General features: G+C 31.3%; 1 protein-coding gene across 5 annotated transcripts in view; it reads right to left on the minus strand.

Moving 5' to 3' along the window:
* The window catches only part of LOC143223458 (rho family-interacting cell polarization regulator 2-like), a 66,004-nt gene that overhangs the window by 20,747 nt on the left and 18,922 nt on the right, over positions 1-26,335 (minus strand). For 3 of the 5 annotated variants that reach the window (XM_076451463.1, XM_076451464.1, XM_076451466.1), the window contains 10 exons: positions 24,369-24,441; positions 23,810-23,863; positions 22,914-22,962; positions 22,080-22,241; positions 16,096-16,265; positions 13,095-13,243; positions 7,315-7,495; positions 6,296-6,748; positions 5,842-5,969; positions 909-1,065 (listed from right to left, as the gene is read on the minus strand). In XM_076451463.1, coding sequence (XP_076307578.1) covers positions 909-1,065; positions 5,842-5,969; positions 6,296-6,748; positions 7,315-7,495; positions 13,095-13,243; positions 16,096-16,265; positions 22,080-22,241; positions 22,914-22,962; positions 23,810-23,863; positions 24,369-24,441 — 1,576 coding nt within the window. Of the gene's footprint in view, positions 1-908; positions 1,066-5,841; positions 5,970-6,295; positions 6,749-7,314; positions 7,496-13,094; positions 13,244-16,095; positions 16,266-22,079; positions 22,242-22,913; positions 22,963-23,809; positions 23,864-24,368; positions 24,442-24,727; positions 24,877-26,335 lie in introns of those variants that run through there. The other 2 variants (XM_076451467.1, XM_076451465.1) reach the window with 2 other exon arrangements.

Here is a 26,335-nt window from a genome sequence, read left to right on the forward strand (position 1 = left end):
TTTACTGAGACAAACAGAATACTTTCTACAAAAATTGCCTGCAATGGACATTCATTGTATTAGAACTACTTCAGAATTTCTTTGACATTTGTTATATTAATTATTTTATCACTATCTTGGAGTACATATGTACAAGAGAAAGAGATAAAATTAAACATTTTGAACATTACAATGAACTTGTCTTGTGTGTTAATAGTTCATTTCATTCTGTTAACTTCTCAACAAAGCAGAAACTATATCACATGTCATATATTTTTTTTAACTGTTACATATCTTTTGGCGTTTTAACATACTGAATTTAAGCAAGGCACTATCTTGGGAAAAACATTTGTGTTTCACTTACAACAAACATAGAGTCAAATAATAACAGGATATAAACTAAAACTCTATGATGTTATTGGTGCCAAATTGTTTAAATGTTGGTAAGACATACAAAACAAATTAAAGGATTACTATTCTATGTTTTGTAAATGCAACAAGCAAATATATGCAAGTTATATGTGAATTAAAAAGAAACATATTTGAAATTTTAAACTGAATTAACACGTACCAACATCAATTTAATTTCAGCTTTTGTTCACTAAGTCTAGCCAACAAACTAATCAAATGCAATAAACCAGTTCAATCTCATGCTTGTATTACATTTAAATATTATAAATCATGAAATATTGGATGTTTTTGGAATCAAGTGACTTTTTTCCCTTTTGAAATATTAATTATGAAATCTTAATTATCTTAATAAAATAATTTAGAAGCAGTCATGCATTTAAAACTAACTACAAATTATTATTATTTTAGATTCAAAAGAGTTTTGGGACCAAATATCATGTGAGCATTGTATGTCAACATGCATGAGAAGCTCATTAAAATAGGTCTCTTAAAACAAGTTGTTTAATAAGAACACTTACTTCAATTAACTTTTGACACTGTTTTAAACTTTCTGTTATTGCAAGATCTAACTGTTTATAACCAGACGTTAATTTTGGTGCATCACTGCTTTCACAACCTTTATCTTGTGTTGCATCATTTTGCTTCTTCTCTTTGTTATCACTTTCAGTTGTAATCCTAAGGTGACATGGATACCAACAGTTACAAAAATTACCGATGCATAAGACACATTTTAAATATAATCAACTAAGTAGAAAAAGTTTCAACATAGCACATGTATATATACATGTATAGTAATTTGCTGATTAAAAAAAAGTAATTTACAAAATAGAAACACATTTTCATAGTTTTACTGTGTAATTTGGTTTATATACCACTATTTAATTTGAGTTCAAAATACTATTTTGTTTAACTATACTTATTATGTTACACTTTTTAACGTTATATTTTTTATTCAGTTCCTCGTAGTTTCTAAAGATGAATAAAAAAAGTATATAATAGTAGTTCAACCATACTCTGTCTAACATATATATTACCAATAACAATCATTGCTCAAAACAGTTTATTATTAAAAAAACCTGCAATAGAGGCTATATGATCGACTGACAGCAAATAAATGTATATGCAAAATAAATGGAAAGGTACATTAAAAAAAAATGAAAATAGCATGCAGTAATGAAGTACAAAAATAAATAAACATCAAACATACAGAAACTTTTTGGGGTTATAATAGAAGACATGTAATATTATATAGTATAACCAGCTGATAAAACATGAAGAATTTAAAAAGAAAAAGCAAAAAAACTTTTGATATTTTGGACACAATCACTGCTGTAGTGATCAGAAAACTATTTATATTACTCATTTGACAACAATAACTATTATAGTAAAAATACCATTTTTAAGCTGGTAGAGCATGATTACAATTAATTATACTTGTTTCAGATATAAGGGCCAGACTGGAAACTTCTTCTATACCCAATAAGTTCCATTAGCACTCCAAATGTTACATTTTTATTTAAAATTGAGAGAAAAAAAAGTTTTGCAGACAAAACAAGTTGAGATTATTTTTCATTTTTACAATGTTTTGAAAATAATATTACTATACAGGGACACTAATTTAAGAAACCATAAACTAATTTAGGCAGTGACATTAAGTCTTGAGTGTCAAAGAGGATAAAAGTTTAGAATAAGCACTTATGGAATTATTAATTAAGGATTTAAAGCCTATATTTTTGGAATTTAACAAAAAATAGATATCTGGAAAAGAACAAGAGATAGTATTTACGTCAATTATAAAAGACAATTCAAATATAGAGGGTGAATCCATATACAAGTCAAAAAAATGTTTGAGAGCTAGATGTGACAATGATGAAACAAATGATAAATGTTTTGGAAATGCATGTACAATTTAACATGTAGTCATCTCAACAGTTTAGAGGGGAAGAAAGATGCAGTGTTTTTGCATGTTTAATATCCAAATCTGTTTAGAAGTTTCAAAACCAAAGTCGGCCAAAACACCCATAGAAGTAACTAAGGAATGTCAGGTGCAATATTAAACCAACACAACAAGAGTCATTTAGTCCAACAAGCCAGTGAAATTTCACAAAGGACTTTCAATCTTTCTGATTATATGGTAATTTTATCAAAAATAGAAAAAAATGTGTAATGTCTATTTGAACTTTAGAAAATCTTGCCAAATTATCACATAAAAGCTAGTCATCTCAAGACACTAAGAAATGATAAGAGAATATTGTTTGGTCACTACAGACAGTACACTATGTAAGCCCTGGAAGCTATAAGTGTGACTATTGCTCATTAGTCAGAAAACTACAGATATTTGACCAAGAAAGTTTATAGGTTTCAAATATTAAAAATTGTTTAACTTCAGTGAATTAAATTTGAACGTTAGTATTTAAACATTATATGTTATTGTCAGAAAAAATTCACATGTGAAAAATAGAGCTAGCTAGCATTACCATAAAATGAAGTGCATCAACATAAAATTTACATTTGGTCCTCGAGTGTCGATAAAATATTCAGTTCCAGATCAGATAGAACACTGAATATTGTTTTTTGATTTGTAAAATGTTTGTATATAAATAATTATTTGTAATAACTGTTATTATCAATTGTATTATTATTTGTATATCAAAATATACTTGTGTTAAGAAAGAAAATTGTGTGTATCAATCTTATTGGTAAATATTATAAATCTGATACATATTAACATTCAATTAACTTCTAAATTAAAATTAAAATTGTAATACATAATATACTCAACATAAAAAATCAGACTCATCCATGATTAATTAAAATTCATAACACTAACCGATAAGTTTGGGCAAAAGGAGGGAAAAGTGTCTCATGAGTTCAAGAGGAATAACTCCAAATTACAGAATCTGCTGCCCAATACAAAATATATGGACAGGAACACTTTTGAAAGGTTCAAGTATGATGAGATTAACCTACCCAACTAGAAACAAAATGTGAAGGAAAAGTATGCATTAAAGAATGCTTGTAAAATAATTTAGCTTTAGTAGGAAAAGAATATCAACACAAACACAAAATCAGTTTCACCAAGTATGAGCCACAGACGAATCCTGCTGATAAGATCTAGGAAAATGAAAAATAAGACAAAAACATCTCTTTACCCAAAAGTTTGCAGTAACAAATGAATCAAGAAACATATACAGTTGGTACTCCAGAAGAATTCTCAGGATGATGAAAAGAATGACGTCTCTGAAAACAACTGAGTCACACATAGGCAAAAGAAAATGATTAGCAAAGGTAAAGAACACTAGATCAGTGAACAAAGAAAATTTAAAAAGATAAATTATTCTCTGTTCAGATTGGGTGAAGGAGTCAAAGATAAAAACATCCACATAAAATCAAGTAGGTATGTTGTTGATTTTGTGTCAAAAAGAAAAGACAGAAGACAATTTCATTTATTTAGCAACTAAACAATGTCAGAGGAAAGGGAACTTTCAAACAAAATAAGAGGTTCTTGATGAAGCAAAAAAGTATTAGTTGAAGGAACACAGGAGATTACAAATTTAAGAGCATTCTGTTAACAGAGTAAAGTCAGCCAGTAAGAAATGAAAGGCACTGGACTGAAAAAATGGTAGAAAAACTAGTTTTCATGAAGTTGACTTGTATCTTGTAAGAAAAGAGCATGTCACTTGTTCTAACATAAAAGCTGTATGTGTGCACATGTATTTGGGTGTCCAACAGATAAGTATAAATATTTGAAATTCAAATTTCAGAAATGTTATGCTGAGTAAATTAAACAATGAACAAGAACAACAAGAATTATAATATACCACACTCTCAAACTAGACAAAGGGATTAAGAATAGTGAACCAAAATCCAAAAGGTCTAAGGATAGTAAACCACAATACCAAGTTTTGTATACCACTACTTATTTCAAATAACATATACATGGGAGGAAAACTTCAACTCATACTAATTTGTAGAAGAATCTCTTTCACTTCTTGAAATGGACTCTCTGTAAAGGAGTGGACACTGACACAGGGCCAAAGTGATGCAAACTTTTAACCATTGTTGTATGTAACCATTACCAAAGTAAAAGGATCAACACCTGTTTACAACCTTTTGACATAGGGCTAATGAGAATATTATAACTACATGCAGAACACTGCACAAAATCTTAGAAAGACTATCTGAATATATCTTGTTACTGATATATTTGAAAAGAATTATGAAAGATTGAAATTAGTTGTTATTTTAGGTACTATGCATGACTCAGTTGAGAGGTACACAAGCAAGGAAAGCAATCATTTGCATCTATATAGTGATGATACAGGAACAACAGGGAAAATGTAAGTTTGAAAAATGTGACTTAGAATACAGATAGAAAAATAAAAATAATGCTGTAAATTAAAACAACAAAAAAGAAGTAATACAAAAGATCAGGTTAGAATGAAAATATAAGACTAAACATTTTTTTTTGTTGCTGTAAAAACTACACAAAAAACAAATGAGGCATGAAGGGCAATACAATTTTATAAAATAATTATAGTTTATAAAAATTTGATACCAATTTGATGAACAGATTGTTGAGGAAACAATTCCTGTCATATTAAGAGATTCTGGTATATATCCTTCTTTAAATGTATGGTAAAAGTGTAATATGAAATTTTGTGAACTACAAAAAATTAAAACTGCTGAATGAGCCCTAAAAATCTGCTGAAACCCATAATAGTGCACTAGGTTTAATAAAGACTAATCACAAGTCCTTTTGGGTGAAAATAACTAATGATAATAAGAATATTCTACTTTTGACATGACAGCAAGTGAAAGTAGAAATATATTTCCAACACATTAATATTCACTGACAATCCATAATTCACTTGGTGGCCAACTGCACACTGTTTAATCAACAACACAGGTTATAAACAATAAATGGCACTACGACAATCTTTTAACACCTCAGCATTATTGCCAGTATAAAAGCCAAGAGACATAGCTTGAATATAGTGATTGTATAATGTTCAGTGAAACCTTAATATTCATTATCTCCAACACTTGCTCTAAAGGCTTTAAAATTGGTTTAAAATAGCATTACCTTGAAGGAAACATACAAAAAAAAAAAAAACCTCAGCTGTGGATTATATTTATTTATGGATACGCTAGATGTGTATAGATTAGGTTTTATACTCAATGTAAAATACAAAATTAATCCACCATGGCAAATCTGGTAGATCTAGCAGAAAATATGCTAATGTAACAACATAGTTATATGGTGTTTACTGTCCATCTAGTGTTAAAATAATATATATTTATTTTTTGATATGAATACACTGTTTGTATTTTTGTAAGTATATTTAACTTATGGCTGCATTAATTACGGCATTGTGTATGCACATGAAAAATCTTCCCTTAGTATCTATTAATAATGGTAATAATGAAAAAAGATGAAAAGCTACTTACATTTCTTTTTTATTTCTTTGTTGAGAAACATCGTCAATTGAGTCAAGAAAGTCAAAACTTTTAAGGGTGTTCCTCACAGAAATATCACTAGCATCCATTGAATCTAATTTACTTCCATCCTGGTTTTTCTACAAAAATAATATGAAAAAAACTAAAACAAATAACACTAGATATAAATAGTGAGTTATGTAATCACATAGCCCCTGAACAGATTAATTTAGAATACTTATGGTTCAGGTAAATATTCTACAGTATTATTTCTCAATAAAGAAGTTATTCAGAGAAAACCATTATAGCTTATCAAAACAAATGTTGATATATTAAAGAATATTAAAGTGAAATCAACACAATTAACTTGTACTTTTTTATCATCTGACATTTTAAACATCTACTAGTTTCAAATATGAAAGACTGATATTGTTATAGTTGATTCAAATTTCACTGGAATACTCACAACAAGTAATTGCTCCAATTTTGTAATATTATCATTCAATTTATCCAGCTCCTCATACTGGCCTTGAATGTCTTCTAGAGTGGAACACAAGTCACGCAACAAACACTGGAGAGCTAAACTGCTATCAGACAGTTCTGAAGACATACCTGAACCTTCTTTATCTCTTATGCTTTGTACAAATATATTATCAAACTTTCTATGTGACCATCTCTGTGATGTATTTGCTTCAATTTTCTCCAGGTTGGGGCTTTCAGGTTTCATTTGGTCAAAAGTGTAAGATAGTAAAGTTGTTTCATTTTCTGTAGTTTTTTTTGTTTTAACTGTTTGAAAGTGGTCATTGGAAACATAAGATGATAAATGAGGTGCCAAGTTCTTACTTTTAGTATCCATATCATCGTAAAACACTTCTGATAGCTTGGTTGGTTTTTTTGATCTGACACTGAGCTTAGGAGACTGTAATTAGATTATCAAGTCATTAGGAATGCTACCAAGGTCAACATCTTTACACAGTGCTAAACAAATTTTTGAACACTGGGATAATTTGATTGAATAAAAATGATCAAATAACGTAGCTAATAAAATATAACTGTTACAGATGCTCTATAAACAATACAGAGAAATCACCATTCCATGATACTTTTCTCAAATAATAAAAGTAAAAAAACAATAAAACATTTATTTAAAAAACAGTTTATATTACTTTAGTAATTTATTTTTATCACTGTAAAAAAAGAGTAGATCTTATGAAAGTATGATAAGAAATGAACAAAATTATACATTTTCTTTTTATTGTACCTTAAGGAATATAAATCAAACATGGAAATTCATCAGAATACAACAGTATTAAAAATATTTTGAATATTCAGTTGAAAGTAAAATGTCTATGAGAAATGATAAAATTTGTGAAAAATATAACATCACACTAGATGATATAAACTGAAAATGTTAACATTCTATGCAATTTAAGCATTTATGGTTTAGCTTAGTAATCTTATAAATTTCAACAGCCTTCTACATACATGTAATGGATTTATTTTGGAAGATACTGTGTTCTTTGATGCAGATTGTAGAGATGATGTGTCATCTGAAAGAGAATCTTGAGGTTGAATTCTTTTCTTGAAAGGCGTGTCTAGAACAGCCATAAAGAAAGGGGATAGGGGTAACTGGTCATTTGATGTTTGTTTAGCACGATGGAAAGGACTGTAACAAAGAATAACAAATGTAGATTGAAATATTTTTATGTATAATCACAGATGCAGTTTACCTGATGTTGGAAAGCTTAAAATTGAAAAAAAAACACTCAACAAAGGTAGATTTAAGCATTTTATTAATTAATTTTCATTGATAGAAATGTCTTACATTATCAATGATAGAGATTCACACAGGGTTAACAGCATTTTACAAAAATGATTTAGATATGTTTATGCACAGATGTGGCACAGAATATGAGTTCTGTATAAGGAACAATAAGTTTACATGTAATGCCCACATACGTAGGTTTAGTATATTACATTAAAATGATTTTGGAGCCTCACAGCATCATTGCAGTCTAGGTTGCTACATATGGTTATGAATGAGCATCTCCACAGTATTCCTGAAGCAGAGTTTCTACTGCAAAAGGTTCTTTCAAATAATACTGTCATGTCAAAAATACCCTCTTCTCTTGCATGCTTTTCATTGAACAGTTGGGATGGGGTTGAGTGGGTGATGTACTGTGTTCAGTTTGCGCTAGATATAATGCTTTGAATTTAAAACAAAAGATTCAATTTTTGTCTCATCTGACCAGAAAATCTTCTGCCATATGACTGCAGTATAATTTACATGCTTTTTTGCAAGTTCCATACAAGATTTAAAATGATTCTTATTTAGTAACAGCATTCTTTCTTGCCACTCATCCAAACAGGCCAGCATTTTGTAAGAATCAGGATACTGATTATGTACGAACACTGACTCCCATCTCAGACATGGAACTTTGCAAATTTTTCAAAGTCACTGTTAGCTTCACAATAGTATCCCTAACCAGTTTCCTGTTTACCAAAATGTTTAGTTTGGAAGGCCTGTCTGAAATTGGTAGTAACTAGGAGATATGAAGCACTTTCCATTTCTTAATGATGAAGTTAACTGTACTCAAAGGGATAATTAATGATTCTGGAATGTTTTGAAACATCTGATTTGTGCTGCTCTATCACTTTATCCTTGATTTGTTTGGAAACCTCTTTGGTGTTTACAGTTGGTTTGTCATATCATATCACTATGTGATTTGTGGCTTGAACAGATGAATTTACTTTGAAGTTATTCTAGTTTGATTATACATAGAGAGCATTACACTAAATTTGTGACTTTTCAAATTAATCTTTTCTACCTGAATTTATTTAGCATTGTTATAGTAAAGGGGTTGAATACTTATGCAATTGAGAATATTCTGAATTTCTTAGAAAATCTGACTTGTTTACATAATATCAGCATTTTCTTAGCTATGTCAGTTTGGAGTAGATTGTGTAGATTCTAAATATAAAGTCCAACTTGAAAGTTTCATGATTACAACCTCAGACAGGAAAAAATGTGGAAACTTTGCAAAGGGTGAATACTTTCTCAAGGCACTGTAATGCTCACTTGCAAAGTTGGTTTGTTGACATTTTATAATGCAAAACAGCTAGGCTATCTGTGTCAAACACCCAGTAAAAAGGAATCATGTTAAATCAAAATAAAGTCCAATTTTTGATTCAAAAACTTAAATAGTATTAAAAAGGCCAATGGGCCTCAGAAAATTAAAAATATTTGTAAGGTGGACAGTGTCACTATTGCTAATGACACTATTCAGCTTCAGGAGTAAACCTATGGATAAAACATGTCTGAAATGGTGTTGTTGTCCAGAGTTGTAATGATGGCATGACAGTAAAATGTGGGCTGTTGTGACTTGAGTATCACACAGATCACATATTGGTGCATCAGTCCCAGACAAAAGAAAATGATGAATTAAAAACTGTGACCAATGCATAGTCTAGTTAGGACAACTTCCTCCTTCTAATCTTTACAGAAACAAGATTGCCAGATAAAACACTCTGTTGGTATCCAGAAGAACTGGATAGAAGTAGATTTTCAAGATAAATTGGCAAGTCAGTTTTGAATATTGGTGAGAACAGGGTAAGAACTAACGTGATGTGGTTCCAGGGTCAGTAGAGAGCTAAGTGAGTCAGTATAAATAGTACAATTTGAATACTGCTTAGATTCTATATGATCAAGGGCAAGAGAAATGGTGTACAATTCAGCAGTGAATACAGAAACTGTAGAGGAGATTCTATGTGCAACCACCAAACCACAACAGAACCCACAAAGTCACATGATTTCTAACCATCTGTATAAATGGGAATGGAAGATTGATAATAAGCCATGATGGAATGGGCTGGCCACTGGATAAAAGCAATGTCATCCATGGACAGTCCCAATTCATCCAACCGCACCTAGATACGAAGATCAAAAGGAACAATGGCAGATCATCTGTTTTGAAAAAGCACTGCACATGGAAGAAGGAAAACACAATCCCAGGTGGGATACTGTGGTAAGAATCAAAGTTTTGAAGCATACAGTAAAGACAGTTAAAAATGGTGGAGATGTATAGGAGGTTATTTAGACTCAGTGTACAAACTCTGATCACTACCTAGTGGGTTACTCTCAACCCTCTATGAAAAGTGGGAGAAAAGTGAAGTGGAGCTGGCTGAGAGATCAATACCAGTAAGAGACAGACTAGATGCATGAAAATGATTATAAACACTAGTATTGAAGAGAGAAAGGTTGTGATTTGAGAGCATATGCTCTATGAAGCAATCATTCTCATCAATATCAGCACCTCCCCAGAGGGGATTATGTCCATTAAAGCCCCTCAGGATTAAAAAGGGAGACAACAGCTGTTCAACAAAAGTAGCAAGGCCTGAGTGATTATAGGTCTCTCCTGGAGACAGGTAAAGATAACAAACAGTGATGATACAACCCAAGGAAACACATATATTTATGGCCTCCATGGGTGTGTTGAGTGACAAAGACAGGATGGGCACATGCTGAATGACCAGCAGTGCCACCTCTCCATGCACTCATCCACCACACAACCTGTCATTTCTGTACAACACAAAACTGCCAAAAGGTGACTGTATCAACAGATTTCAGAAATGTTTCCTGTAAGGAAAAACACACAAGATGATAGGAATCAATCAGTGCCTTGATATTATCTAAATTAGAACAGAAACCTTGACAGTTTCACCACATCAATGTCACCGTTTTTATTTATGTGAAAGAGAACTGGGCAGAGAATCCTTCTGTTTTTGACCATCACTTCTCTTTATTAGAAGGAGGCCTATCAATCTTCATGGATCATGTCCTGGGTCGAGTGGGCTGGTCTCTGTCATTAGAAGAAAATACCAGTGACTGAGGGCGTGAATGAATAATTGTTCTGCATTTCAGGGCCAGAGAAGAAGATGGACCCAAGGAAATGCCAGAACCTGGAGCCATAGGTAGTGAATCCAGAGAGCCATGGGAAGAAGTGATGAGGACAAAGAAGGATGTAGATGTTGACTCGTCTTCTCTCTTAATCATGGAGGGCAAAAGACTCTTGAGGTGATTTTAAAATGACTTTGTTGGAGGCATGGAGAGGTCTGTCTGCACTTCCACTGTAGCAGTGGAATGGCATACAGCAGCATATGTCAGAGATGGAGTGTGGGACAATAATTTCTGAGCCTCTGAATGAAAGATATTATTTACAGTTTTCAAGTATTGTACCTCTTTCTCTTCCACTCACTTAGGGCAAGAGCAAAAGTATAAGGGGTGTGAACCACTACAGATGACACAGTGTAATTTGCAATTGTAAGTGTCATGGTCTTTGCCACCACAACAAGCACATGTTAGAGATCCATGACAAGAGGTTCTTGAATGTCCAAATCTCTGGCAATGAAAACATCAGAGGGTTTGAAATATATGGCCTAACCTTACAATTTATGTGTCCTGTTTTGATAGTGGCAGGTGGATGTAGGTATGTGAATGTCAAAATATTACATCTGTACGTAGCATTATTCCGTTTTTGCAAGTGGAGATTCGGTGCACCGCAGAAACACCTTAGCTAGAGAAACTAGCGAGTATCTCTGACTTGGAAATGTTCTTTAAGTCCCTCTCTACTATAACTCCACTGTAAGAATTCAAAGTTGCATGAGTAATAACCAATGCTCTTCAAATTAAAGAGGAGTTTAGTATGTTGTGGTGAAGATGTTTTCAGCAAAATGTCTCCAGATTGTAACTTCATTACCGACTTGAGGGAGCCAACAAGCCCCTCTAATCCCTTTAATAAAAAAGGGAGACATTTGCCCTAAGGATTCCTTGGATAATGAATGCATAATTAGAAATCAAGGTAAAGAATCTAACTGTGATGGTGACTATGCTGAGTGCTCACTAACCACACCCACCATGCAGCCCTTTGAGGGGATGCACTACACTACCAAATAAGGATATTGCAACAATGCTAGAGCTTTGTGAGTACTCTACCCAAACACCAGCATAAGACACAATGTCCACAACACCCGTTGAGAACATCCCTAGTCCAAGTGGACCAGCCAATTGACCCTGGGGGGACCACCCCAAAGCTGACTGTTTACAGGAATTAAAGGCCAAAGTGATGTGTTAGGGTTGAACCTCTCAAACACCAGGATCCTCTCCTCTCTTTCTTGAAGGCACCATGAATAAGATCCCAGAGAAGGTAACCTGAAAAAACAGAACCTTCTCTGGGATGTCCCCTCATTATGTACAGGAATCCACACCAAGTGAATGCATGGTTACAAAGGAGAACCCTTGAGCTAAATTGTCATTAAAACTGATGAAGACTTTCAAACCAAAAGCTTAGAAGTTTTCATCCACCATGAAATAAGTGGCTGTTTTTATGAAAACTATAATCAAGAATCACAAAAGTTACATTTGATGATGCACCTTCCATGTTTCCCAATGTATTTTAAACAGAAGTTTGTACCTTCAGTTTGTGCTGATTTGGAGAGTATGTAGAAATTTTTGTTTAGGGTAGCTAATGAAGAGTTATTTGGTTTTTATTTCAGTAAATATCAGTAGGAATAAATGAAAAAATAATGTTTAAAGCTATAGATGTAGAGTCAGAAAGAAGTGGCTTTTTTTAAGCATCATAGGAAATGCTTTAGGATGTAATATTTCCATTTTAGACAGTTTATGGAGTAATACAGAAACAACTTATAAATATTAACCTCATAACAAATAAACGACTTATGAACTAGCAACATATAACTAAGTAACTAATAAATTATGTCATTACATGACCTAATAAAATGAGTGAAAATGCCTCACAGAAACTTCACATGCATAATATGTTCAAAAGAAATAGATCATATAGTAATGGTCCATGATTAACAAGTTTAACAAAGACAAATGTCCAGATGTACCATCAAATAAAGAGAATGTTCAACAGAAAAATAGATCTAACAGCACAACTGCTAGCATTAAATGTTCAATAAAAATATGGCAGAGTATATTCATATAATTAGTGTTCAATAGAAAAGAGATACCATACAGTTTACTATGAAAATGCTCAACACAAACAAAATGCCTCACAGTATGTGAATCCATTAAATTGAAATGTATAAAAAATACATTTTATGGTACATTCATATAACTACATTCTACACACATTTTTTTACAGTCCATACAGTTAGTATGTCCTAGAGAAAATGATGCATTACATTTACTATTGATCCACTATACCATTAGGATGTTTACACCTGTATAGAATTTACCATACCTCCATGTAACCAGCATGTTCAACTTGATTGTGCCACTGATGTTGAGATTAACTGTCATTAGTTGTGGATTTGCACTAAACAAATCACTAGTTTCACAGCATTTCTCACCCAAAGGAACAATTTTCCTGAGTCCTTTTAATTCTGCTGTCTAAAACAAAATATATTTTAAAAAATCAGTACAACTACTGTACTACCTACAAATATAAAAGATAATCAGTATAATTTTTAGAATTTTACTTATACCTAAATTTATTCTTTCCTTTAAATATAAAATAATGTATTTTCTAAATTAATTTTAAGGAGTATTTATTTCATGTGTTTAATACAGTGAATTACACATTAGAGCTCCTTCTCTAGACAAAAACTTGTTTAATGCTCAAAATTTCATCTTATGGCTTCCTCAGAAACTAATATAACACTAGTGTAAAAGCCCATCAAAAATGACAAAAAAATATTGTTGAGTGATTAATGAAAATTATAAAATTGAAATAAAACGAATTTGTCTGTACTTTCAAAATGCACCCACTCTTAGTTTATTTCATGTCTCAAAGTAATTCTTTAATCACCACATCTTTAGTAAAAACTATGCAGAAAAATAAAATGTTATTGTAGACAAAAGAATGTGCACATTCTGAAAGAGACTGTTGAACCTTTTCACTGTATTGTAGATCAGGAAATAGAAAACATAGTGTGGATATTGTGACAAAAATTTTCAACTCTGTATCGTATAAAGCATGAAGAATATTTTGTAGTAATAAATGTTTATTTTTCTTTATGTTTTAATGCCAAGTAAATAATATATGTTAAAATAACAAAATGAATATTTATTAAGTAACATTTGTTCATTCCTTAAACCTTTTTAAACACTGATTCTATAATATTAATAATAATAGGCCTATTTGTAGTATAATTTAATACATAAAAATAACGTAAGGCTATGCTGAAGCATTACATGATAAACTTTGTTTTCATTTTGACTACAACTCAGTGTCATAAAACTTCTGTATTAAACTGTTTTGCTGTTATATCACCAAATTTTATCAAAAAAAGAAATTAACACAAATAATTGAGAATTCAACATAAACATCATAGCTGGCCTAAGAATAATAAGGTAATAATTTTGTTGGTAAGCGACATTGTAGGTTGTTAAGTATTACCAAAGAGTGTGAAGCCATTCTCAACAAAATTATAAAGGGAATAGTCTTTTATAGCTAGTTATACCCAATAAAGGGTTTTGAATAAACAAAAAAGGTTGTTTGCGTATGTTAAAAATATTGAGTATGAAACTCCATTTAGCATTCCTTAAATTTATTAATACAAGCATATTCATTATAGTTGCTTTTCAAAATCTATTACAGTTACAATTATCAGCACTGCCATAATAAGTGCACTTGAAACATACAGTGAAAAAGGAATAAAATTATATATTAGCTAACATACATGTTGCTATTGCATTAACTGAAATTTAATAGATTTGTAGTTGACTGTTAAATATATCTTTTTTGAAATATGGAACTTTGTTTTTTAAAACAGCTGTGATGCCATAGTCCTCCAGCATTTAGTATCATAAGGATGACACCAGGTGCATGATGGTTGTGATGTTTTGCAAATTAATAGTACTAGGGCATCAACATTATCACAGACTAACTAACGTTTTACTACTGTGTAGTAGAATCTGAAATTCTTAAACAGAATTTTCCACTTGTGGTGATGAAGTAACACATTCATTAACAAACACAGTGCTGTTTTATTACATCATTATTACCAATTTTACCACCAATAACAAAAGAAAACAATCATTTACACTGTATTACAGCATTATTATTACTATCAGTTTTACCATGCATAACAAACAAAAACAATCATTTGTGCTGTCCTAGCATTATCATTATTATTGTTACCAATTTTGCCATCAGTAACAAAAGAAAACAATCATTTGTGATGTATTGTAGCATCATTGATCATGTTTCATACTGCTAGTTATAGCAAAAGGAAGGTATCACAAATAACTTAGTGATGTGTTATAGTATTTTCCCATTATTTTATAAGTCTTGGTCTGTAGATAAATAATCCTATCATTAACAGTGAGTTATTTATATTAAGTTGTACAGAAATAAATGTCGTTTTTGAACTGCAAAGTATGGAAAAATATAAACCAATGTTGTAAAACATGCTTCAATCAAAGTAAGCACCATTTGCTTCAACACACTTTTGCCAATGTGTAACGATGCTGTTTATGCCCCTGTTGTAGAAATAAGTTGCTATGGTCATTAAACTCCCTAAAAGCTTCTTTATGCAGCTGCTTGGTTTTGAAAGCTTTTAATGTTCAAAAAGTTGTCAAAGTGCTTGAAACATCGAGAATAAGGTAGATGAGGCAGAACCTTGATTCACAATTCATTCAATTTTTTGAGTGTCATCCTTGACAGGTCTCATAACACCAATTTTGTTAATCTTCAGTCAGCTCATGCAGAACCCGCTTAGCCAACTTTTCGTCTTTTCAATCGCATTCAGGTGGTTGACAATGTTTGATTTGCTTGTGCCTAACTTTACTGAAAGCTCACGTACTGTTGTGTCAGGGTCTGTCTCAACTGCTTCCCTTAATGTGTTTTCATCTAATGATATCTTCCTTCCATGACCTTTGTCGCCTCCTCAGACTTTCATCTCCATGTCAAAACCTTTGGAACCAATGCTGATCTGTATGTTCAATAACAGATTCATGGGTTGAATGCTGGGTTGATGTTCCATATAGTTTTAGTAGCTTTTCATTCAAGTTTGAAGTCATAGAGGAAAATCAGATGAAAGTCCTTCTTGTCCATGCTACCTTAGGGGTTGCAAAACTTACTCTGAGTAGAATTGAAACAGCAGATAATTAAATCACCTTGTAATTGACAACACCAACAATAAGTTACTCAATATTCAGCTTCAAAATCTCATTGTGAGAATTACTACATTTATTTCTGGACAACCTATTAGCTCCACTATATTCTTCAGTTTTTATACCTTGATGTACAGATGTTCACCCAAAAGTGATTTTAAAGTTATTTTACTGCTCTCCCATGACTGTTGGGCATCCTTGAGAATCTGACATTTGGACTTCCATTTCTGGTGGCCATATCTTATGGTAATTTCATACACATCTCCAGGACAAAGACGGGCAAACCCTTTCAAACCTTTGGTAAAAATATACATGAATGAAATGACAGGGTGAACATTATTCTTAAATTTGTGTAAGCGGAAAAAAGCTACTATCTTAATCTTTTTCGTAAACTTATTTTTAGGCTTAAAATATATTAAATGAAAGTTATTTTTTAATGGTACACACTGAATATAATCACTAAATTGTAGTACAATAACAATTCTAATATTATATGATGAAAGTATATGCAATTAAAATCAAGAAGTTCCTTGCATATGAAAATTAAGAATGAAAATATTAACACATTTTGCAATAACTAAGAAATATGCTTATAAAAGAATATTTAAATTTCATTGTTAATATAAGTTATGTTTTAAAAGCTTTCCATAAAGAAGCTGCATTATATTATTAGTCTAAATAAGTAGAAGTGTAGTTTTAACCTAATATTCTAAATATGGTTTCTATTTGGGAACTCTGGACTGGTATGTACTTCTGAGGAAGCTAGAATTAGGTGTGAAGATGATCAATTTGAATGTAGAGCTTACATAGTAGAAGCAACCTAATTGAAATAAGAGGCAATAGATGAAGAGAAGGGTAAACTGTGAGAAATATCAGCATGATTTCAAGAGGAGCTTAAGCTTATACATACAAGGGATACATCAGTTAACAATGAACTTTCAAGAAGTTAAAAAGAGTACTATTAGGGCTTAAACTAAAAGCAGTGGAATTAATTGTAAGGAGCCTATTCTACTGCACAAGAGATTTCGGCCCTTGGCTGATGCAGATGAAGAGCTGATAAAGGTAAGGAAATTAAAAGGGACAGAGAAGGATATGGATTATAAACTTATGAAGGTTATAGTTATAGGTGATTCCTTAACAAGACATGTGGATAAAATAGTCTGTGAAGTAAATAGGGAGAAAATAATTAGATTATGCTACTCAGGGGTACAGGTGGAAGATATAAATAACAAAGCATGAGTTATAGTAAAAGAGACTAGCACTGATGCAGTTTTTGTTGTGCAAGGAGGACTAATGATGTAGGGAAAAGTAGGTCAGGGGAGCTAAGTAATAAGAGATTGATAAGGACATTTGAAGAAAAAGCTCATAACTTAATTGTGTCAAGGACACTGCTGAGAACTAATTTTGGGGATGAAATTATGAGTAGGTTACTAGGGCTAAATGCTAGGTTTAAGTTAATATATAAGGGTAAACAGATAGACTGGTAGGGCTTTTGGGATAAGTTCAATTGCAGCTTTTTGTGATGTATGGTTTAGATTCAAATAAGAGAGGGTTTTTTGCCAGAGCTATTGATTCAGCTGTAAGGGAAGATTTAATGTACAACTAGAAAGTGTTGAGGGCCAGAATAAACTAAATAAAAAAGATGTTGAGAACTATTTAGCATAGGAAATGACCACAAATGTATTTCTAAGGATAGACTCTCTTGTTACTATCATAATAAAACAGATGACTTAAGAGCACTTGTAAAATTGTAGATGAACACAAAGCTACACAAGACTTATCTATACTCTGCCAATCAGAGGTATAAAACCTAGTTTCTAGAGTTGTAAGTCCACAAACATACAGCTGTGCCAATGAGAGGTCATTGATAACAATGGAGGTTAACATGGTTAAATGTAGATGAATTTGATGACAGAAATGTCTTTGTAATATAGGGTTACAGGTTATTTACCAGAGATTGAGCAGTAAACGAGAAGGGGGAGGAGTGGCTATATGTGTAAAGTACGAGTTATATCCTGTTGAAGTTGAAGATATTAAAGATGATAGCAAGGAGATTGAACCTGTTTGGGTTTCTTTTAGCAAAACTAAAGGGAAAAAGGTCTTAGTAGGAATTTGTTACAGACCACTAAATGATACTGATGAAATTAGCGAGAAGCTTTACAATGAGTTTAAGATTTCAGCTGTTAATGAAGTCTTAATTATGGGTGAGTTTAATTTCAGGCATAAAGATTGGGAAATGCTGGAGTCAAAATATGAGGGAGAGAGGTTTATGGAAAGGGTTCAGGGTGATTTTCTTCAGTAACTAGTTAAGGAATATACTGGAAACCATGCTATTTTAGAATTTATTGTTAATTTGAAATATATAAATAAATGATCAAGAAGGTAAAAAGTGAGGAATATCTGGATGCAAGTGATCATTGCTTCATTAGATTTAGCATTTTGCTGCATATAGAGATAAGGAATAATGATATTTTGGTTAAAAATTAAAAGAAAAGCAAATGTTCAAGAAATCTAACAAATATTAATTTTTGTGAATTTGGCAGCTAAGTTATTTGAAGATCTTGATCAGATTTGAAAACTTTTAAAAACAATTTTTTAAATATTCCTTATAGAAAGAAATTGGTAACTGCAAATAAAAAAAAACAGGTTGGCTTACAAAAAATTTAAAGATTTCTAAAGAAATGTTTTGTAAATTTAAGAAATTTGAATTAACTGGTATGATAACAGATGTAGAAGAACAAAGAATATTAAGTTTGTAACAAAAAAAAAAGGATATCAGAAAGGGATCTATGAGAAAATGTTGGCTGAAAGTGTATTAATTAATAGTGAAGATTTTAAAAAATATATTAAGGGTAAACAAAATGTTACAATGGGGTTAGGGCCCTTGTGGGATAATAAAGGAAGGCTAGTATGTAATGATTGTCAGATAGCTGGGTTATTAAATTTTGCTTTTCTTTCAGTTTTTAATAAAGAAAATTTAAGCAGTATTTCATATCTTGAACATTTTATAAATGGAAACAAGATAAAAAAGATGATTGCATTAATTCTGGGATGGTTAAAAAAAAAATTGGGAAGCTTATAAGACAATAAGGTTCTTGCACCAGATAATATTTCCCCAAAGTTTTTGAGGAGGTTAAAGATTGGATATGTGAGCCACTTAATACTATTTTTTGTCAGTCTTTGAATAGTGAGCAGGTACTATAGGATTGGAAGTTAGCCAATGTGACTCCTCTTTCTAAAGGAGGTAATAAAAATTATCCCAGTAATTATAGGTCTATTAATCTTACATCAGTTGTGATAAACGTTTTGGAAACTCTGATGAAAGATGCTTTGTAAAGTCATTTAACGAAATTTAAAATTTGATTGGATAGTAAACACCGTTTCTTTTAGGGAATATCTTGCTTTACAAATCATTTGACATTCTCTTACTGAGTATATAGATGACAGTAAGAGTATATATTTGGTGTATCTTGATTTTCAGAAAGCTTTTGACAAGGTGCCATTTACAAGCCTTTTACTGGACAGAAGAGTGGCTCGATGGAAGAATGCAGATGGTTGTTATAAATGGAGTTCAGTCAAATTGGATTAATGTTACAAGTGATTTTCTTCAGGGCTCAGTCTTAGGATCATTGCTCTTTCTGATTTACATTAATGACAAATGTGAAGGGAATAGTCAATAAATTACTTAACTTTGTTGATGATATCAAGGTCTTGGATGTTACTGGCTGTGAATAGGATGGTACTGCTTTACAAGGATTTAGATCATTTAGTGAGTTGGGCAAATAAATGGCAGATGGATTTTAATTATGATAAGTGCAAGATATTGCATGTAGGCTATCATAATTTAAATTATGAGTATAATTTGGATGGGAATACCCTTAACAGTGAAACAAAAGAAAGGTACTTTGGTATAATATATGATAAATCTCTAAAGCCATCCAAGCAGTGTGCTGTTGCTAGTAGTAGAACAAGTAGGATTGTAGGTTGTATCTGCTGAAGTGTTGAATACAAGTCTAAAAAGTTTATAATTTCATTGTAAATGTCACTGGTTAGGATACATTTGGAATATTGTGTTCAATCTTGGGATCTTTATCTTAGGAAAGACATTTAATTGTTGCAAAGGATTCAAAACTTACTAGAATTGTGCATGGAATGGAGGGTATGCCATATGAGGAGAGATTAAGATCTTTGATAATGTTTTTTTCTTGTAAAACTCTTGTACTAAGAGTTAGATGGGATCCAATTGAGGTGTTTCAGATTGTAAAGGGAATTAATAGTGTTAATCTGTCATATTTTTTCATACTTCTCAGTAGGACTAGGGGACACAAATATAAACTTCAGCATGGTAGGAGCCATATTCAGATAAGACAGTTTTATTTTTCTAACAGGATGGTTGGCCTCTGGAATGGGTTGTCTTCTAATATTTTGGATGCAGTATATTTAAGTAAGTTTAAGAGAAAGATTGATAACTATATGGGTTGGGTTTAAGATTTTTATTTTAATTTAGAGGATGGGACAGCTGAGATGGAACAATAGATCCCTTTTCATTCCTAAACATTATGTTATGTTAAAAACAAGATTAAGAAGATAGGATTAGTTGATACAAATCTCACTTTTACATCAATTTAGTTTATGTAATGCATGCATATGTCTTAAAAATTACTCAAGTGTGTACAAATCAAGAAATTTGCAAATAATAGTAAACTTATTTCAATTTAAATGTCAGTGTATAAATCATTAACATAATACATTATGCTTAAAGGACAAGAGAATCACATGTTAATAAAACAGAACATATATTTAACAACCTCACAACTTTCAAAGAGGAAGACAGAATATTTCCTAGCAGCTACACAAAATAGCTTCCTATTATGTTTTAACTGTTAAAGTCATCCACCTGTATTCAGTGTGCTGGTAAGATCAGATTCAATTCAACCAAAATACAATGAATGGTATAAAAAAATAATAATCATACTGTCTTCTCAAATATGGCTTATTACACTATGCCCCATATGTTGTACTTCAGGGTATCCCATAAACCAATATACTTACAATATATCCTAGAGCAAGTTGTAGTTTTCTGGGACACCTAGAAAATAGCAACTGCCAATTCCAGGACACATGGGAGAAAATGCTCAATAATCATAAAATAAATAAAATAAAATAATTAATAAAATGGATGAAGGACACCTGATATCTTGGGGCATTGTGTAATTGGCCACAGGGTGGATATCTTTACATGATTATGACAAACACACAATTCTCCCTAAAAGTCATGTAAATATACATATCTCTCCAAACTGCTGACCTAAACAACATTATTATATTAACAATAACATACATAAGCCACCATTATATATGAGAACCATCTAGTAAAAACTACAAAAATAATCTCAAAATGTATATGGTCTTGCTTTGGACAATTGCCATGCCATACCATTGCTGTTACAAAATGCTCTAGATATCAAATTTCTTAAAAATTCTCTCTATAAGACAGTTAAAGTGAAAGAAACTTTTAAAGTCCAGAAAAACAACATGATAAATTTATGGAATTTTTAGAGGAATTTATTTATTAAATTATAAAATGACATTCTTTAATTGTTAAAGAACTGATAAACTTTAGTAGGTATGGATGCTATATTCAAGTCAAGTTTAATTATTCTAACTACAAAGCACATCTTCTGAAAAGAATACTTGGTAAATACAGAATTAAAAGAGCACACCCATACAAAGTCCTGCTTTTATCAGTTATGCAGGCTTCCAAGTGACTCAGCAGTAAGTTTCAAGCCTTATACTTCTAAAAAAATAAGAATTTAACACTTGTTGTGAGCAGAACAGAGAAAACCTATCTTGTAGTTTTGTACTTAACACTAAACAGTTAGATGGATTGCTAGTTACTAAATCTATCAACTCATCCAAAAGATTTTCTAGTATAAATATGATTAAACATAAACATTATCACAGAGAAAAGAACTACAATAAAAAGAAGTTATTTTAACTTTTTTTTTCTAGATTTACTAATAATAAGACACAGTTTTGATTTTGATTATAAGAAAGATTTATTTCCAATACTACAATGCATACCTTAATCTGCAAGCATAATAGTTACCTCTGATCTCAAAATGAAATAATCCCATTAAGAAGTCCAGTTCAGATTCGATATTAGAAAGGATCAATGAACATTCTTTATATCCTGATCGCACATTATTTAAAGCTTGATTCTTCTCCCTTTCCGAGTTAAGAATATAAGCATGAGCCAAAGTTTCTGTACCTGTACAGGAGAACCAATGTAATAATCACAGAAGTCAGTTACAGTGTTTGGACCCCAAACAATACAAATAGATAAAAACTATTCAGTGTTAAAACTGACCTTAATGTGTGTGTGCAATTATTTTTTAATGATCAGATGATTTAAAATTTTTTTAAAATAACATTTGAAAGCAATACGTTAATCATCATGTATCATCATGAATTCAAAATGTAAGTCTCATACCCCTGATAATTTATCTACATTTCAGTTTTAGATAATTGGCATTGCATCATCAGATTCAAAAATGCAAATTTTGAATAACTTACATCTAAGTACTTCTAAATATGTATTGGTTAAACACTCAACCTCTTGTTACAACTTATTTGAAGCGAGATTAAAAAATGAAAGAAGCAAGTTATTTTATCAATGATGAAAGGTGTTTTTAACATATCAGACTACCTTGCACAAGTTTCTTAGGGCCCAATCCACACTGATAAGCTATAGATATAGACTTGCATTACAAAGAGCTCATTGGTGCACTGATCTGATTGCATTGACATTAAATATGCCACTATCAATGACCATAGTCATTGAATAACAGCTTATCCTCATTTGCATACATGAGCTATGTTCATATACTTATGTTCATATGGCTCATTAAATTTTGATTCAAAATTTAGACAAAAGCCTTACCTTTTTTCATGTTATAGTGGTTCATGTATGTTTTATGCAGGTATTCAAGCTGAGAAAAATAAACAATAATTAACGTAAAAGACAAATTCAAGACTGAAACTTTTGTGTCAAACTATCACAGTACAATAACTGAAAATGGCTCACTTTAAAAGAAAACTGTTCATGAATAGCAGAAATGCAACACAAAACTTAAATGTTGAAAACATAATTCTAAACAGTACACACTAAAGTACATCTCGGTGATTATTTACTTTTATATTAACATTTGTTTTAGATAATAATACATAACACATGTTTTTCCTTAAATTGGAAATGATTTGAATATATGTTTATTGTAGGAGTAAGTTGTATATTGAGCTAAAGCACAATCTTGTATATTTTTTAACAAAATAAAATAATCATAAAAATTAAAAGGTTATAAAATAAGCCAAAAACAGATGAATCAAAAATATTCTGACAGTAAGCATATGGGAATAGGAAAAGCAAAACAAAAATCAGTGTTCTATGCAGAAAAACTATACACAGAAAAAACACATAAGAAAATAACTGAAACAGTTAAGTGTTTTGCACAGACAGAAAAAAAAAGGGTAGCTACTGCCAAGTTTAACTAATCTAGAAATCCAAAACTACTTTTATAGGTCTCTGAGACTTTCTCTACAAGTACCACTCTAAACTAGGCAGTTACTGTCCATTTTGCCTATATTCATCATGAATACTTTACCCAATACTATGTATTTTCATTTTTTTTCAATAGACTTGAAACATTCTTTTTAAATAAAGTATTTTTGAAAGACAGTTTTAATACAATGCATATATAATTCAAAGAAGAGCTTTCATTAGTTTAAATATTATGATGTTTTCTCCTGACATGAGCTGATTTAGGTTACAATATTTACCCTAGCCAATTTTTTAACCAGCCTCTCCAGATAATTTTCTGCTTCTGAACAGTTCTGAAATTGTAAATAAAGGTTAAATGTTATTATCATAATTAAGATAATAAAAATGAACATGATAATAACACGTATTCATTTCTAATTAGTGTCAAATTCTAAAGTGTAAGTGCAACTAACTGATATTGTAGTTGTCTCAACAATATCAAAAATGACATTCGTATTTGTTTCTTAATTATTTACAAGATCTTGAGTGTTTTTGCATCATTAAGAATAGTTTATTGTAAAGAAAAATATTCTAAAATTGTAAATATAGTCGTGACTGTTAGTGTACCTATTTTAAAATGGCAGCATATATACACCTGATACAAATAAATAAACACTAAGTTTCACATCTTGTGTGTTAATTTCTAACATAAAAGTTATTGCTGTTCCTCTAATAAAAATGTATTACAATAAAATTTACTTTAACAACGAAGAAATATTTTAATTATTTTATGATGAAAAATACATAAAAGTTTGAGAAAACAAAGAGAAAAAGGAACAAATCTATTTTTATACTTACCTGAATTCTATCACTTTCATCATCTGAAATCTTCAGATTTCTGATATCATCTTCTGTCACTTTAATGTACTGCCTAAAAACAACGCTGAATTCAGTTAGAGAATCACATTTGGTAGTTCAAAACACCGAGTAACAGAAAAAGGGAATGGGACGGAAATATCTCTTCATGCATTACTGATATAGTTTAGATTGTTAGCATAAAAATGTAACTGAGAGAACTGAACAAAACTTACGTTACTTTAAGTTTGTTAATCATCCAGATATGTTTATATAACATTTACACGCTTTAAGTTTTCTTCTTTATAAATGCAGTTTGATATATCAGTCCTGAGTAAATCATGATATAAGTTTTTACATACAACAAATATAATGCAAGTGCTGAATTAAACTACCTACTCTGTCAGTATAACAGAAAACTTCTTTGTTATAGGATAAATATTTGTACAGTTACAACTTTATACCAGATTAACTTGGCATCACCAAGTTTATTAATAACAAATAATACTCCAATTATCCGATAAAAATGAGTTTTTTTTTGTGTTTTTCCGGTATTTTCAACTACCGGAAATTATTTGTTGTTAAGTACAAAGCTACGCAGTGGTTATTTTTGTTGTTTCCATTACTGTATCGAAAATTGAAATTTCAATTTTTAATTTTTTTTTTCAGTTTTTAAGCCCTGAGACTTACAGTTGAGCTCTGTGGAGGCAGGTGCCAGAATTACGCATTAAACATTTAAAAACGATTACTATATTAATAACTATGACAAACCGTTTCCGATTTTAATTTATTATTATTATTAAAGAATTAGATAACACACTGGTTATCTATAACGCTCGAAAGAAACAGTTGGTGTTTCGTACAAGCTAATTTTGAGAAATTGTTCAAAACAACATCTATTTTCTAGAACGTAACGTGTAACTCATAGAAGCAACAACCAACACAAAAAATAAATCGCTAGGAGAAGATGGTATAGAAGCCAGCCTTCTAAAAAGAGGCACTCTGAAATTATTTGAACATCTCACAGCAATTTTTAATTTATCATTATACTCTGGATATATCTCGGTTTCTTGGAAGCATGCAAATGTATTAATGTTCAGTAAAAAAGAAAGCCAGCTAATATCTAAATAACTACCGACCGATCAGCCTGACCAGCTGTGTAGGCAAAATTCTTGAGAAAACAATCAGTAACAAACTCTACGTTCTTGGAGATAACATCAAAATTACCAGAAGAACAAAATGGTTTCAGAAAATTCAGACAAACTACGGATCATTTAGTTAGATTAACCGAAGTGATTGTTGATAGTTTTAATAAACTTGAATGCACTGTTGCTTGCTTTCTCGATATTGAGAAGGCATTCGACACTGTATGGCACAACGGTCTCCGGTTCCGAATGCAAGAAATGGGACTACAGCGGGGAACTATTCGTTGGCTGTCAAACTTTCTGGAAAACAGAATATGTAGAGTTAATGTTGAAGGAACATTCTCAGAGTGTTTCACCCCAGAAGCTGGTGTTCCTCAAGGAGGGGTGGTTAGCCCTATCCTATTCATCATGTACGTGAGTAATATACCTCAGAAAGATCCAAATAATGGATACTCATCACAGTTCACAGACGATGTGGTAGTCTAGAAATGTGCACCAAAATCAGCAATAGCAGCCACAAACACACGACCACAATTAAACAGAATAAGTGAATACTGTCAAAAATATAGAATCAAAATAAACACAACTAAAACACAAGCAGTATTCGCAAAGTTAATTAAACATAAAAAAGCACAACCTCAGATTTATATGAATGGAGCACTCATTCAGACTGCTACATCTGCAAAATTTCTAGGACTTACATTCGACTCAAAATTAACGCAGATAAACCACATAAATAATATTAAAACAAAAATTTGGCGAAGAACAAACTAGGAGTCTAACTGGTAAAAATAGTGGAGCAACGGCAGATAACATCATAACAAT

The sequence above is a fragment of the Tachypleus tridentatus genome, chromosome 8 (genome assembly GCF_004210375.1).
Source record: "Tachypleus tridentatus isolate NWPU-2018 chromosome 8, ASM421037v1, whole genome shotgun sequence".
NCBI classification, from domain to species: Eukaryota; Metazoa; Arthropoda; class Merostomata; order Xiphosura; family Limulidae; genus Tachypleus; species Tachypleus tridentatus.